Source organism: Anguilla rostrata, chromosome 13 (genome assembly GCF_018555375.3).
Source record: "Anguilla rostrata isolate EN2019 chromosome 13, ASM1855537v3, whole genome shotgun sequence".
Classification (NCBI taxonomy): domain Eukaryota; kingdom Metazoa; phylum Chordata; class Actinopteri; order Anguilliformes; family Anguillidae; genus Anguilla; species Anguilla rostrata.
Genome location: NC_057945.1, coordinates 26,338,029 through 26,354,759, shown reverse-complemented (window position 1 = coordinate 26,354,759; position 16,731 = coordinate 26,338,029). Strand labels below are relative to the sequence as shown.

General features: G+C 44.1%; 1 protein-coding gene across 1 annotated transcript in view; it reads right to left on the bottom strand.

Annotated features, from left to right (window-relative positions):
• Positions 1-16,731, bottom strand: part of ptprga (protein tyrosine phosphatase receptor type Ga) — a 196,909-nt gene that overhangs the window by 149,520 nt on the left and 30,658 nt on the right. The window contains exon 2 of the mRNA XM_064304975.1: positions 6,986-7,090. Within this exon, the coding sequence (XP_064161045.1) occupies positions 6,986-7,090 (105 nt within the window). The remainder of the gene's footprint in view (positions 1-6,985; positions 7,091-16,731) is intronic.

Here is a 16,731-nt window from a genome sequence, read left to right as displayed (position 1 = left end):
TACTACATACAAGAAAATATTTCACATTAACATTTCAAATTAGTCATGCTTGTTCTATGATGGTTGAACTGACAACTGAGAAATCATTGAACTCCTCCCTCCTTTTAGTGTGCATCAAAGAATTGGTGTCCTAAACAGAAGCAGTTAAGATATCTGAGATTGTTGTACTGATTTTATTGACAAAGATGCGTACAATAATACTGTTTCAGAAGAAAATAATGTTAATCAGCTTTTTGTATGCACTGGATAAATGACAGAAGGATCTGTAATGCATTTATAATTACTGAAATCTTTTGGAAAAAAGAAGGCTAATTACCTATTGTCTGCTTATCCAGCTAGACTAATTATTCTACTGCCTTAAGCACTCCGTAATTTGTATCTTAACATGTTTATAGATAAATTATAACAATGTAGAATGAATGCCCGGGTTTATCAATATGGGGGTGGGGGGCAGCAGCTTTACTTTTAAGCCTAACCACAGCTGGAGGGAAGGGGGGTGGGGGGGCCGCTGAACTGAACTGTAGAGGTCATGGGGTCAGGGGTGTTTGTGCCAGCACAGAAGTCAGCCACCCGTCCCAAGTGGGGGCAGCTGAGCCCCCGCCGAGCGGCCAAGCCGTAAATACTCCAGCCTTTCCCTTCCAGTGCGCTTCTCCCCCCCCCCCCAAATTCACTTGTGAATGCCAACACAGCCCTGGGTCTGTTTGTCTAGCGCCGTGCATTCGGGAGGCAAGGGGGGGTATTTACATTCCAAAAATATCAGCCACGAATCCGCGAGGCTCGGCCTTCGCGAGGACCCCCTTGTTTGGGGATTTGCTGAGGGGAAAAATGAGGACGAAAAAAATAAATGAGAAAGCAGCAACGGTTCAGACGGAGTTTCTTAAAGTGGAATGGACAAACGGCACAGCTGGCCTCCAGAAGGACAAGGCAGGAGAGAAATTGGGGAATCTGCCTTGCAGGAGCATCTTGCCGTTCCTTACTGTCAGGCGATGTGAAACGCGCGTCCCCGGGACTGGGAGACATCTCATTGCATCAGGGCCTCCGCTCTCAAAGTGACCTACATGGTTCATTTGAAAGAGCCCCTACCTACGACACACACCGCTCAGATGAAATGTGCCCCGGGTCAGAGTCTAAAATGGAGAGATTACTCAAACAGTACAAAGTCATATTCAATTACGGAGCAGGTTATTGGCTGTACAGTAAATTGCACAATTACTGCAGATACAGTGGCAGATGTGCAGGTCCATTTGCAAACACAGCCAGTAGTGTGCTGTCAGCAGTACTGGGCCATTCTATTAGGGAGGATTCATCATAGCACTGTCATCCTTCTGCCATGTATACATAAACAAATTCAACAATCACTCCACAAGACAGTTAGCATCTTGCTTCCACCTTAAAAAATAAATTTCACTATTTACTTTTTATTTTATTTACTTCCTTCTTTATACATATATACACAGACACTATAATTTGGAAGATTAAAATAAAACAACAGCTAAGATTTTTCAGTTTTGCTACAGATAAGACTGGCTCAGCAGGAAACTGGGCTTAGAAAATGAAGGTGATGGATGCCTATAGTGTAGCATGGGTATGCCCGCAGCAGCTTTCAGTCCACAGCCCACGCCATCGACTTGGCACATCAAGAGATGCGATTAGCTCACTGAGCTAAAGATCAAGGTCACCAGTTTAGGGAACTAACTTGCTCTCTTGTTCTATATCTATAGCCTGGCGCTATCTTCTGTAGCACATCCTCTCCCACTCCCTTCCCTTACTAAATTCCTGTCTCCAGGTTCAACTCCGTGGTGGGGCACCGATGTCGAACCCTTGATCAGAACACAGCACTTAAAGGGAGAACTTTCTGAAGTTTTTGATATTATGTCATAGTGTGCTTTCAACTGGCCCAGGCAGTTTTTGTTTGCAACAAAGGATACTTTTTATACTTTCACCTAAAATAATTTTTTAACTGTATGTGTCAATCGCAAATGTATACTAAAACTAAAATATATATATATTTTTTTTTTAGTCCAAAAAGTAGACTATTCCATTAACCTGAGACACCTGAGATGCTATAGTGAACAACCTGCTGTATGACATAATTACTGTGTGAATGAAAAGGGATGGGGGCATTTTCCAAAAAAGAAACGATTGCAATACATAGAGATCTTAGTGCAGATGCGTGTGTTAGCGTCTTTATTATGTAAATAGGCCCTTTTGAGATAAGGGAAAAAAGAACGAGTGCAAAAAGAAAGCAAAAGAGAGAGACAGCAAGAGATCACATGCAGCCATTTACTTGCCACTGGCACAATCCCCCCACTGAAGAAGCGGTCGTCAGAATGTAGACTCATCAAACGCAGCAGATCAACCGCCGCGGCAGACACCCCGCCTTCGCCGCGGAGACAGAGGGATGAAGGGAGGTGGCGATGGCGGCGATGGCGGGTGAGACGGGGATCTGCGCGACACGGGCTCCGCAGCTGAATTAGAGGGCCGCTCGTTAACATGCCCAGTCAGGCCCGGCCTTTGTTTCCGTCCTGCCGGACGCCCACGGCTCCCGGCCTTCACAAAAAAACCCGCCCCTGCGCCGTGTTTGTCCTGCCTCAATCTGGACGCCAGGCAATAATTACTCATTACAGAGAGGAGCACTCTGTCACTCATTCATGTTTACTCGCTGCGTCTGTCACTCTGTCATCAACACACAACTGGTGAAAAACACTCTACCCAAAAACCTCAAACAACTTGAGTCCGTGCAGATCCTGCGTGGAAAACACTGCTATGGCACTGCTGCATTTGTGTTCACTATTACAGGTCCAGCTGCGCTGTGGAAAAGCTGATTTTGCATTCAGAACAGTGGGAAAAAATGTGGTTCTAACCTGAGGCATTAATTTAGAATACTTTTTAATTTTAGTTTGTGGAATTACTGCATCCTGAGGAATTGAGCATCTATGTATAAAGGCCTATCTTTTGATAATTAAACTTGGAAGCAGTAAATAAATAAATACAACTTGCAATTTAAATGGCAGATAAACTAAAGCGATGTCCATTCAATCAATTTAAAAATAATAAAATCATGAAGCTCAGATATAGTAAGATAGAAAGATGTTTGTGTAAAGTCTATGGTTTTTCAAAATTTGAGAATGCACTTGCACACTTGCACACTTGCAGGGAGGGCAGGGGGTCAATTTGTTATCTGAAGTACAGGCCAAACAAATTTGCACTTTGCCCAAAACAGTACCAAACATGTACTTGTGCCTTACGATTTATCTGCAACTATGGCAACTAAGCGAATGTTGTCTTCAAAAAAAAAAAAAAAAAAAAACAGAAAATAGGAAATACAATTACACGAGAAACCGTGTTACCATGAAATTCTCCCACCCCAAGGTTATCCCCGGAGTGCATTCAGTTGCTTTATTTGGCTTTGCCTGTGAATGCAGTTCAGAGAACAATACTTTTCAAGAAGCCAATGCTGGGCTTGCCAAAGGTCTCCCATCGGAACCAGCCTGGCCACGCGTGGCACCTCCACAAAACTGGCATAATTAAACACGCTTTAACAGAACAAGCTTCTCCCGCTATACAGTGCGCGCTAGATAATTCCTCCCCGCCTGCATAAAAGATCTCTTGTCTGTGGCTCAGAACGCCTCATTACACTTTAGCACAAGGATTGCTCACACAGTACAGTTTTCAAGCAGCTGGAATAGACCACGTGCGGGCGCACACACACTACCTCTTCACACATATCTAGCCGTGCCAATCGGCCAGCTTGTGAACTCACTAAAAAGAACTGGAGGTGAAAAAAATAAAATTAGGAATTTTGGACAGAAATCCAAAAAGGCTTCCACACCCACGGGCAAGATCCCTGGCGATAGCAGCAGAACATAAATGTGACAGGAAACTAGGATGCATTAAATGTCACTGACTTTGGATTGGTGTCGTACGGCCTTGTGCTGGGTCCTAATGTTACCTCTTCTACTAAAGAAAATATATTTTAATAGTACATACCTTTGTTGAAAGTTCAGTTATTCCAACTTAAACATCAATTTAAACTGATTTTACATGAGGTGAAAAGGTTTTTTTAAAAAAAGGTAATGGGCCTTCTAGTGCATAACAAAACATCTCTTTAAAACATCTCTTTAAAATCACTGGTTTTACAGATCCCCAGGCAGTTTCAAAGTGAAAAACCTAACTAACTTTTCCAAAGTAAAACACTGCATGAACAAATACCACTACTAATGTGAAAATGCATTGGTTAGCCTAGTTGCTAAGAAAATAATAATAAGAGGCTTTTTGCCATTAATATTGAAGTTCATCGTCTATTAAAATCATAAGTACAGAAATGTCTGATGGCTTTAAAAGTAATATGCAATGAACCTAAAAAAAAGTGATATGGGGCACAGCCTTTTTTGGGTCGATATGCAAATATGCAGAGTTAGCATGATTCACTGTAAGGCACTGTGGAGTGAAATGTCTAGGGCAAAGGGAAATGAAACGTTGATGCGTTTGATTAATTACCCAGCCATCTTGTATTGATGGCCAAGGAAAAACAGATGCCTGATGCCACAGTGAGCAAGAGGTGCGCATGCCTCTTGATGAGCTCATGTCCAAAGTGCACAAGGAAGGAGACACAATCAAGCAGGGCACAAGAATCATTAAATTCACAGCCCTGGGATCATCTGCAATGATAATTAAAATCGCTCAGAGGACAATCTTTCATTGTCTTCACGTCGGGTAGAATTCCACCAATGAGATAGAATCCCCTGAGCAGTTTTTCTGCAATAGAATAAGAGAATAGAAACAAAGGCTGCGCATTACGGAGGGGGAAAAAATCTAAAAGGATGACAGGCAATGCAATTGCATTTATTTCAAAGGCATGGTGATGATGATGTCCTCTCAGATTTAGTTAATGCAAATTAGCTCGCCCAAGGGAGTGTCATTTAGGCAGCCAAACGTGGAGCCCGTGTTCCTTCCAGCCCTAAGACAGGAGGCCTCCTCTGCCAGCCTGAAGCCCAAAGCCTGAGAACGTTCATTCCAAGCACACAGCCGTACACCCCTGACAGCGTATCTGAGCCATCACATCCTGCCTTTGAACATTTATTTTAAATCACGGAGAAAAAAGGAAAAAAATAACAGATTGAGAAATGAAACCGAGTCATCGGTGATCTGTGTTATCTTGAAATTAATGTGTGTGCGTGTGCGTGTGTGTGTCTATGTTTGTGTGTGCACATTTGTGTGTGTGGGTGCACAGAGAAATTATGCATGCATATAAACAAACATAGTTTTTACATACTTAAACAAATGCATGTTGCATGCAGAATCATGAAGTGTCATTCTAAATGTATTGTCCTCAAGGTAAAAAGAGGCTTATCTATGTATCTCCCACTTTGATCACAAATGAAATGTTAATTTCTAATAATTACTTTCTCCTAATCAGATCTTAAAGAGTGTGAATGACAAAGTCCAGAATGCTGCCCTCTCCTGCAGCAGCAGCGGCGGCTGCAGATACATCGATAGCCAGAGTGATGCTAAAAGTCACCTTGCCTCTGTGCTTTACCCCAGTAAAACCTTCATGCCGCTGTGTGCTGAAGGCACTGCGCCATTATTGGGTCCAAAATGGCAGCGCCTGGCTGCTTTTCAAGTAAGAGCCAAACCCTTCTCCTCCCCAGCGCTGAAGTCCCCCAGCTGCACCAATGATAATTAAATATCAGGTGTGCTGCGACAGCTTCAGATGAAAGGTTTCTGAACCATCAGCAGATCCTGCTGATCTGATAACCACCTGAGATTGTCCTAATCTGAAACATCTCCCTAAAGCAGACGGTGGCAACGCATGCTTTCAGTAACTGTACACAAACACACACACACACACACATGCACACGCACACACACACACAGTATATCATGCATGCACACACAGTCATATATGCCAACACACATCCATACATACACACATGCATTCACGTGCTCGCAAAATAGACATGCATCCATTCATATGCATGTATGCACACACGCATGCACACACGCATACACACTCACACACACACAAGCACACTGGGTCTAAAAGCACTCACACTCCTACAATCAAATCATGTAAACTGGTAAAAAATTCTGCCAATTTTAGTCAAAACAAAACAGTCCCAACAGATGGCAGATCTGAAGGTTTCAGTGCTTGGGATTGTTGAACAGGTAATCACTGTGAATTTTCTGGGTCTGCATTACAATGCTGGCATCAATGGGACTGCAAAGTGTTGAACGTGAAGAAGACCTGCAGCATGGTGAAAACGCACCAGCTCTGGTCGCAGTGTTTCACTGATACAAGACTCAACCAGTCATCTTTTTCAACATTGCTTTTCAATTATTTATGAACAACTAATGTAATTAAGCTGAACCTCACAGCCCCAAGTTAAAATAAGCATAACACTATTTTAAAAAAGTGAATGATCGCCTATCAATGCATTGGGTTATCAGCGTCTTCTCTCTGCTCTGTCTGAAATGTACACATACAGTATCATAGACTTACAAAAGAGGTAAAAGCCAGGCATTCCATCACAAGACCATGACATCAATACTCTCAAGACTATCCCCTTCTACAGTACAGTCATGGGCTAATGGATTTTAATGCAGCATGTTGCACACTCAGAGCAGACATGCGTAAGAGAAATATTTAAATAAATAAAATAAAGATCATTTAGTGCCCAGGGCTTGGTTGCACAGTGAAAGATTAATGCGCTTCTTTAGCAAATATCGCTTGGAGGCACAACAGAAGTCATTTTTTCCTCTGCAGAAACATTAATAAAATAAAAAAAAACAATGAGTCGCCATGACTACAGCTCAGAGGAGCTTGGGGCACGGGGGGGTGGGGTTGGGGTTGGGGTTGGGGTTGGGGTTGGGGGTGGGGCTGGAGGCGGGAGAACAGGACAATGGGAGAGTGGGAGTGGCAGACTGTCTGTGCTCCAGGAAGAGGAGGAGGCTCGAGCCCGGTGTCAGAATGCGGGAGACTCACCTGAGTAAGCCCAGTAGGAGTCCACCACCGCTCTTCGGAATCGAGGCCCCGCCGTGGTCCCATGGTCCCCTCCTCGCAAAGTTCCCGGGTGACCTCCTGTCAGAGCTGATTAAGCAAAAAGACACAGGAGACAGGTAAACGCCCTGTTTAAACAGGCGCTGGCCCACATGTCCAAGCGCCTGGAACCAGCACACACCTCGTTTCCTAATTTACTGCAGCAGCTCAGTCAATAAAGCTCTTCATTAAACCGCGTCCGGACATTAGCGTCCGAAATACAGGTGAAACGCTTCACCACACCGAACACGTAATCCAGAGCTTGTGGCGACTATAGCGCCGATAATCAGGTGGTTTATATTATTACTCTGACCGATTAAAAAAAGCTATGAACAGGCGAATGGATGAATTAAGGCCGTTTTCATGATGAGTGTTAAAATCACTGACTGCGAGCAAGGCGATAAATATTTTGCAGGCTAATTGCAGAGACTTGGCTGCTGGATGTTTTGGCTGTTTCTCAGCATGAAAGGAGGCCGTGAAGCCACGTGGGGCTGTGGAGAGAGGGAGCACTGCGTGTCAGATGCCATCACGAGCTGCCCTGACTGGCAAGGCCTTTTGGACCCAATCTGCAGCACAAGTATAGCGTGGGGTGTTGCCATGCCAGGAGAATGCATTTTGGCAGGACCTGGGGTTACTGCCATTTCTGATTACTCCTGCCCTCACAGAATGCCCTGGGGCCCAGGGGCACACAGAGTAACAGGTAAGGGGGGGTGGGGGGCGGGTGGGAAGTGGGAAGTGGGGGCGGTAAGGGAAGCCATGCCGTTTTGCATCACAACAAAACCACTTAACTACTAAAACTAAAATGTCAATTCAAACATAATAACATTTAGAAGTTGCATAGCTAGGCATTGTGGGTAGCTAAAGCTTGATGCAAACAATGGGTAACTTTTTCCCCCTTTCTCAATGACAAGCTTTTTTCTGCTTTAATTCTTTGGGAAGTAAGCTTCAGCACACCCATGAATGTCAATGAAGGGGCACTCAATGGCTTTTCTATGAATTACATTATTGATTTCCAATATTCTTTGAACAGAAAATGCAATTATGCAAGATCCCCCCCCCCAAAAAAAAAAAAAAACCCAGCATCCCCCCCAGCACGCTCAACCCTCTTTGGTTCTCAGAGAACTTGTCTCCCTGTCAAGTCGCAGCCGCTGCTGGCCCACAGTGATTTGCGGTCGGTTTTGAGCTCCGTAGCATTAGTATGGATATCTCAGCAGCGATGACTGTCTGCCCAAGAGCCAGCTCCACCAGTGAGCCGCAGTGTCAGTCCAGAGGTTCATCTTCAAAAGAACAAGCACTATTTATGGTCAGATTTATCCTCTGGTGTGGGGGCAGTCAGAGCCAGTGGAATATTCATTTCCTGAGCTGTAATAACGGGTGGGGGGCTGGGTTCCACTCCAGAGCCGTGTACAATAGCTGTGCAGAACCAAGTCACAGTGGGGCAGGACCCTGTTCCAGCCCAGCGAGCTCTCATAGCGACAGTTGTCGAGGCTCTGTGATGGGCAGCCCGCTCCCTGGCAACAGTTCAGCTGGAGTAGCCAGAGAGGAAGGAAGAACAGAGGCCTTCTGTGGGCAGGGGAGAAGGGGGAGCAATGGCTCTCTCACTCTGCACACTCTGGAGCCATAGCACAGTCATGCATCGTTTGCAAATAGAAGGTCGTTCTGGGAAAGGCAAAAGTTCAACCAAAATTCCAAAACAAATGTCTCCTCATATGGAAAAATAAATACATAAATACTATTTTATAAATGCATTCAACTTACAAGAACATCTTGACATTATACCACATTGAGTGCAGACAGACATACATACACACACACACACACACACACACACACCTGCACACACTGGGTTTCCCTTTGACGCAGGTGTACAAAGCTAAAGATAAGCCCTCCATAACTCTGCAGGCAGAGAAGGGCACAGCCTGACGGAAAAGAAGAAGAGAAGGAACTCCGAAACTCCCAAACTGAGGCAGTATGTTGGGTCACGTGATCTTCCGGTCCTGTCTACTGCAAAGTACCAGTTACATCCACTTCCAGATCCTGACAAACTCAATAAGCATCAACAAGCCCGACACACACACACACTGATACACACAAATACAGCCAACATGCCACTTCATTGGGATTCACTTCAACATCTAATATGTAAAATCATTGTTTAACATTAAAGGCAGTGCCAGCAATGTTTGCTATGATCAAATCTGCTGTGCCGTTTTGGCTGCAGGATTCATCCTGCTTGTCTGCACTAAATGAATTCAGACATAATTGATTTATATTTTCCTATTAGGGGAGAGCAGTTTTATGAGGGAGAGATTTGGAGCTGACATTTTGTCTGAACATCTCTGTGGAAACAATGCCGGAAAGGAAAAGAACAAACCGATATTGCTGAGAGGGCTCTAAAATCCCATGAAACATTATTTTAAAACAAACAGAAATAAGCTGCACAAGATAAGCTTCACATCAGCAATGCACAGAGGATTCAGAGTGTGTTTCCTTTACTGAATTCCTCTGAACATCTGTGATGCTGTAAATTAAAATCACAGCACATAAGATCAGCACTAAGACAAAACTATAAGTTAAACATTTGTAAACGGATAATAGATTTGAATACCAAAACTAGACCGCTTGCTCCAACTATCTGCTCAGATTTCGTAAGCCTAAAGAAACAGAAAGCTTTGCTTGGCTATGCTGCCATGACTACAGTTCAATTATATGAGGGGGAAAAAAATCATCCATCACCTGGAGAAACTAAAGGAACTGTTAGATCTTTCCTTTCCTGTGATTAAAAAGCAGATTTAGGTTTCATTCAGTTGATTATCATTTTACGGTCCCGTTTCATGAGAAGCTTGAAACAGCCCCACACCACAGTGAGTGAAAATGATCCAGGAAGGTCTTCGCTCACGCTGTGTACTCATTAGCATTCTGTAGATCACTCCCAAACACGTTCACTTGAAGGACGTCGGTATGCAGCTCAGTCAAAGCTCTCAGCCTTGACCCCCCACCTAACAGTGTTTGGAGTAACAGCTGTTGGGCTGAACAATCTAAACCGCTCAAATCAGGGATATGCTCTGCTGGAGAGGGCGGGGCCAACAGCAGGAGCCAATCACCCTTTGAAACAAAGAGTTAAATTAGCTATAGTTACAGAGGCAGAAAAAAAGGTCAGAGGATATACAGTGTCGCCATCTCAGCCATGAAGAGAAAACACCACCAGGGCAAGATAAAATTACGTCATTTATCTGCTGTGCATTATGTTTTATGAGCTAGCACATAAAACTGTATTTTGCCGTCTCCTTCCTCTGTCTCCATTGATCTGCACAATAGAGGGTCACTCAATGCCCAGTAATACAAATTAATGACCGTGCCACGCCTCGGTCAAGGTTGCTCGTGCTTGGCGCCTTTCCGTTCGATGCATTTCACCCACAGATAATTCAGCCGCGATCAGTGTACTCTCTTTGCCTACATTACAGATCTTTTATTTGGTCTGCTAAATAGGCTAGGTCTTTTTTCTCAGAGTGATTATATGTTGTCATCCCTTCCTACTTCAGGTCTCTTGTCCGCGAAACCTTAACCAGAACCGTTGGTCTTGTCAGGGCAAAGTGGCTGGATTGCATGGATGCTGGTTTATGGAGATGAAGGGGGCTGGCGTGGTTCACTTTCACATTCACATATCACTTTCAGAGGGTCAGCCTTCTTTAGTACGATGGATGATGCATTAGGCACAGAGCCATAAAAACTGGCGTCCTTTGCCCAGTTTGAGGAGGCAGAAACAAAGAAAAATGGGAACTGTCTTTTCATTTTTTTTTTTTTTTTTTTTTTTTAACAGGAGCCTGAAGGTCAGTGCTTCTGGAACAATCCGCAGCAGATGTCGCTTAGCGAAACCACAGAAGCGACAATAGACATCTGCTACCGTACCACACCTTAGGTTCTGCATGTGCCCCATGTCAGTCCTCCTAAATCAGAACACATTCCTCATGTGATGGTTCAATACCGACGTGAGTGAATTTACTGGCTCTATTCAGGTGCGACAGCAAATACAGTCTTTCAACAAGGGCGTGCAATATTTTGTTAAAGTGTGACGCCCTGTTGTCTGCCCCCGGTGATTAAAATATGCCTACTGCATTATAAATGCAGAGATATAATAAAGAACAAGAGAGATTACAATATTTTCATCATATTTTCTGGTCTCTTGATTGCTGGGTGCATGTGTGTGTTTGACATTAATAAGTAGAACACAAAGGGAGTTGGACTGAAAATATTAGATGATGTCAAGGCCTATACAGAGCCTGTGTGTGTGTGTGTGTGCGTGTTGCAGGATCTGTGGGAAGCAGACATGTATTAATATAGGATAGCTTCAGCAGGAAGCGTTGCCCTGGTGATGAGCTCTCCAGCAGAAGGTGACACTGTTTGACATAATGTAATTGGAACTAATGTTGGCCACCCCTTTAGGAAGATTGGGGGAGGCCATAAAAAAGACCCCCTTCCCTTGTCACTAAAGCCCATCCACTGGCAATGGCCATCTGCTTCAGCCTGTGAGAGAACGGTCACTCCATCTCCCCTCCGCCTCCTCCTCCCCCACCTCCTCCTGCGACGCTTCATATTTCACATCCAAACAGGAATCCATGGTACAGGCCTCATCCGGGCTGAGTACCTTAATCAAATCTACTCTTGCCAGTGATTACCACCCACAGTGCTCGTTCTGGGCGTTTAAGATATCATCAGCGCTGAGCGGGTTCTCAGATGTCAGAGCACAGATCTGTGCCTTTCGACAATGCGGGGGTGCAGTCCCGCGCACGCCGGGGCAGAATGGAGCGTACCGATGGGGCTCAGGGAGACGCGGGGCGGTCCGGCCGCGGCCCGGGCTCACAGGAAGAGGGAGCGGGAGCGGGGACCCAAAATAGACCGCCACTTCCTGGCGTTCATTTACATACAAAAGCCGGGCACCGCCAGCTGAGAGGGCTCCCCTGGGGTTAATGCGGAGCGGGAAAAAAACAGCGGCGCTTACCAAAGAGCTTCGCCGAGTCCATCAGCGGCGGCATTAGGCTCTCTACTGACTTCATTACCGCGGCGTCTTGTTCTGGAGCCCACCCGGTATGCACACAGATGTACACACACGCGCACACACACACACACACACACACACACACACGCTCACAAGAAAGGGAAGACCACCAGCACACACTGTCCCAACAGGCCAACAGCACAGGAAGTGATCTGTAAACCCACCTCAGAGTAACAGAGGGGGAAAAGTCTTTTATAAAGGGAGGAAGGAAACCGGGAAAAATACCTGATGCGGACAAATCAAAGCATATTCCCATGTGTGTTAACACATTTGGGCAAAAGCGTAAAGATACACACACACACAAACACACACACACACACACACACACAAACACACCCACACACTTTGCCAATAAACCTTGGCTCTCCTCATTCTGTAGGTTTCTCTCTATAATATGATATTAAATGCCTTTATCTTTCCAGCAGTGTATCGACATAAGCTCAGAGATCAAATGCACCTGGATCTCAGGCCAGCATTCACTCGACTCCAGCACCGGGGAGTCCTTCACCCCGAGTATCACCACCCAGCCTCACTGAGCAAGCGCAGGAAAGTCAAACGCGCGTTTAACCGAGAACCCGCTCCACGCACAAAGCATCAGCCCTGCGACGGCTATAAGCGCCGGAAGAAGCCGATCGCTCTTCGAGCCCGCATCAGTCCCCGCGCCTCACGCTCGCGGCGGAGGTGCTACGCGCTCTGTAAACACCGCAGCGACAACCGCTGCGGGCCGACGTGGAGGTGCAGCGGCACTGGTGACAAATGAAGCACAGCCTAGTCAGGGGAGAAGCTACTACTTTTAGCATCCCCCTCGTGAACAGCCTGCACATTTGGGATGACATGCAATTGAGAATAATCACACAAACATGCTGTACCTCTATTCTGAGTTTGCCTAGCTTTCCAGTAGTTGCATCATTGCATAGGGAATTAATTAGCATGTTTTGGTTCACATCTATTAGGCCTTCAGTCTCAACAATTGAAGACTCATATAGAAAAGGCTCATTTATTGCAATCCATGGGATGTCTATCAAGCTCCTTTCTTATGCATGCTTGACATTTCCAATTGACTTGTAAACAAACAAATCAAATATTAAACAACATTATACTCAATATAGCTGTACTGTAGTTTCTAAGCGGCAGTGTTAAACACATCAAATGTCTACATCATCAGCAATAAACTTAACGGCTCAAAATCGTAGTGAAGATAAAAAGAACTTGACCTAAAATACACAGCTTTCTTAGGGAAATAACTCCTCTCCTCTCCTGAGAGGAGTCTTCTCCATTTCAGTCTCTATTAAATATCCTTATTTCACTCCTCTCAAGCATCAGCAACTCTTCTTTGTCTTTTTTTTTTTTTTTTTTTTTTTTGCCAGGCAAAAGAAGGTCAAATATTTTAAAATACCAGGCAGGAAATTGGAGCACACTAGAAATTCCTCACTTCCCTTCAAACTGTTTATTTATTATTTATTTCCTCAGCAGATGTCCTTATACAGGGCAAATCAGACAGCTTACATTTTTGTATATGACATATTTACAGAAGCGGCTCACCGTATACAACTGCAGTGTTTCACATGGGATTTCAGCCAGCCACCTTGTGATTATAAGCCCAGTTCCTGTTTCCCCATCCCACCACTCCGCCTGTCTGTTTCCCCAGTGTAGCTGCTGTCCTGTTTCCCCAATAACCTCTATTTGTATTGTGGAACTGCATTATTGTATGACTACATTCCCCAGCTATTACAGTGACTGTTGTCAAAAAAAAAATGAATTAATCAATAAAAATAAAAAATTTTAAAAAACATTGTTGTATATTTGCAAAAGTCATTCTTGTGGCCATCTTTCTTGTAGCCCTGACTTTGGTGACAGGGATTTCAGCCTCACAAAGAGGACAGCGCTGGCCTGGAAAGTGAAATCCCAGCATTTCATATCCTCTGACAAGATTAAGACACCTGAATGAGAAAAGGCTGGGGGGCTGTGGGGTTCTTTGGGAGAGTGCAAAATTGCAGTGGCGAGACAATAAACGGGAGGTTTGCCAGGGGCAGAGGAATTGCGGTCTGTGATTCTGCTGTGGCTGGACGCAGCTGAACGCCGGACACGGCGCATCTACCCAATGCCCACGCAAGGCGCACGTCCCCGCCAGTGCCCCTCTAAAACCGAGTCCAATATAAACAACAAAGCCAACCCTGCTGCCAATGGCTGATGACAAAGGCCTACTGTTTGGTGGCAGGTGTCCATCTGCTGACAGTGGAGGCTTTTAACAAAACAAAATGTTGCCACAGAGACCTGGTGTGGGATTGGCTACCGATCCACAATTTATTTATTTGATTTTTTTTTTTACATGAAATTAAAATCCCTGACATTGTTTGAAACCTTTTATTTTTCTCCTCACAACAGATAGCCGTTCTGCCATACGACCTCTAAGAGATTCATCACCCGTGAGCGGAGGACAGAGCCAGGGCAGATGAGTGGACTGCATTCATTCATCAGAATGCACACGTTCGCTCGGATACAGAGCGCCGCTTATTCGGTTTGTGCAGAGCTGCCTCGCGATCGCTCAGCGTGTCAGCTCTAAATATAACTTTCCCGTAAATCTCCGATTCCCCAACAGAAAAACGGGTAAAGCCCTGGTCTCTCCTCCATTGACACTCACGGACATGTGACTTTCTATTCCTCCCACACAGACACGGGCACGCAACGGCGTCCCGTGCGTCTCCCTCAACAGCTTGGAGACGGCGAGAGGACTGAAGCCGTAAGAAGCATTCGTGAGCACGGCAAGCTTCTCCTTAACGACGTGCCACTCCAGCGCTCCACTCTAAAACAGCAAAGGCCTGCTTTTTAAACCAAATGTTAAAGTAACTGTAATATAACAATTCTTAATCAGGTTATCAAGTGAGTCGGAGGCAGTACAACAAGCGTGTTTTGTTGAGTTACGTAACATGTAGTAGGCTACCTGTTTATATAAGTGTTAGTGGATAGGGAAAGATCTCCAAAAGAGTGGGAGTGTCTGATAAATTGCATTGATTCACTGCAGTAAAAATGACAATGTAGTCTGACTGGATAGAAAACTATAATCACAGAACATGCCCTGTCTACATAATACAAAAGGCCAATAAGCCTTTTTAGGCCAAGAGTTTTTAGTCATTTTGAACTAACCATTTATAAATTTATTGAGCAGGATATTCCAGGGAGAACGATTCCACCACAAGTGATTTCAGCAAAAGGTTTGCTGATCTATACTATAATGGTTCCGTTAAAAAAAAAAAAACTTCATCCTGTCTGCCTGCCTACTTTAAATGTATGCATTTACAACCTTACTATATATTTTCTGAGACATGCTACATTTCTCATTCCTGATGTCAGAGTAAGGAAACAAGAAGGATAAAAGGGTTTATACAGCCAATTGTGAAATGGGCATGTTTAAAAGAGCAGTTCCAGGAAGCCGAGTTTGTTATTAGACCACAATGCCAGGGCCGACACCACTGAACGCAAACTGAAATGGATACACCCCCTCCGACTCTTCAGCTAGAGTGCTGTCTTGTGGAAGCAGCTCCCCAGTCTGTGGGAAAATTAATTACTTTATGATTAAATTAACCCTTTAACTGCGATTTTCAGCTTATCTTTTATTATTTGAAAATCTAAATTCTGTTCAATGGTTCAATGGTGAAAAAAAGAAAAACCTATCTGCATTTCCTAACACATGGAAAATAATTTGAATTGTGCTGGTTTAAAATTATATTGCGACATAATGTTTATTTAATTACATCAATCTAAATAAGATTCATGGCCATAGTGAATTTGTGGTATGTGTCTATATTCCCATCCTGCCTTCTACCAAAGAGAGAAATATACAGGAATATAGGACAGGAATGTATATGGAAACAAAGGCAATACTCTTTCACTTCCAGGCATAATGTGGCATTGTCTATTCATTTTTTAAGTAAATAAAAAGCCTACCATTTAACCTCCTTACACCTAGCAGTATGTTCAGTAGGATTATTAACATTTCCTGTGTAATAGCATAGCCAAAAGACATCTCCTATGGGACACTGTGGCCAATGAGAGGAGGCCAATTAAGCACAGGCTTTGGTTACTTTTACAAATTCAGCAACATATCAAGGGGCTACAATATTTATGGCCTACATATTTAGCAACAATGTATCACATTCAACACCATGTTGGTCATGAGTACAGCTATTTTTATCTGTTTTATATGCAGCAGTCTGTCTTTATAGATGTGATGCATTTCAAATTAAACTATAGTTATATAGTGGTTACATAGCTGCTTTAATAGTAGTGCTTAGGCAACTCATATATTATTTATATTACCCCATATCAGTTTGCTCTGCGGGCTGAAGACAAGCAGACTCTGAGGCAAACTGGGGGATTTTGTTACTGTACATTCAACATAGCATGTTTTTTTAGCTTTAGTAGGCATCCAGAAACTGAGTGCTAAATGACCCCTGGTTTCTTAGGCAGGTACTAGTATTGACCGCTCCCCCTCCATGCTTTAGCTTTTGAGATCAAAAAAAGAAAAAAACATTCGATAAAAGTTGCCAAGGTATTCTATTAATCCACATGCACAGCAACATAGAAGGAAAGCATATTTCAGATTTTAAAAGCGAAATAAGGCACCTCTCACACAGGG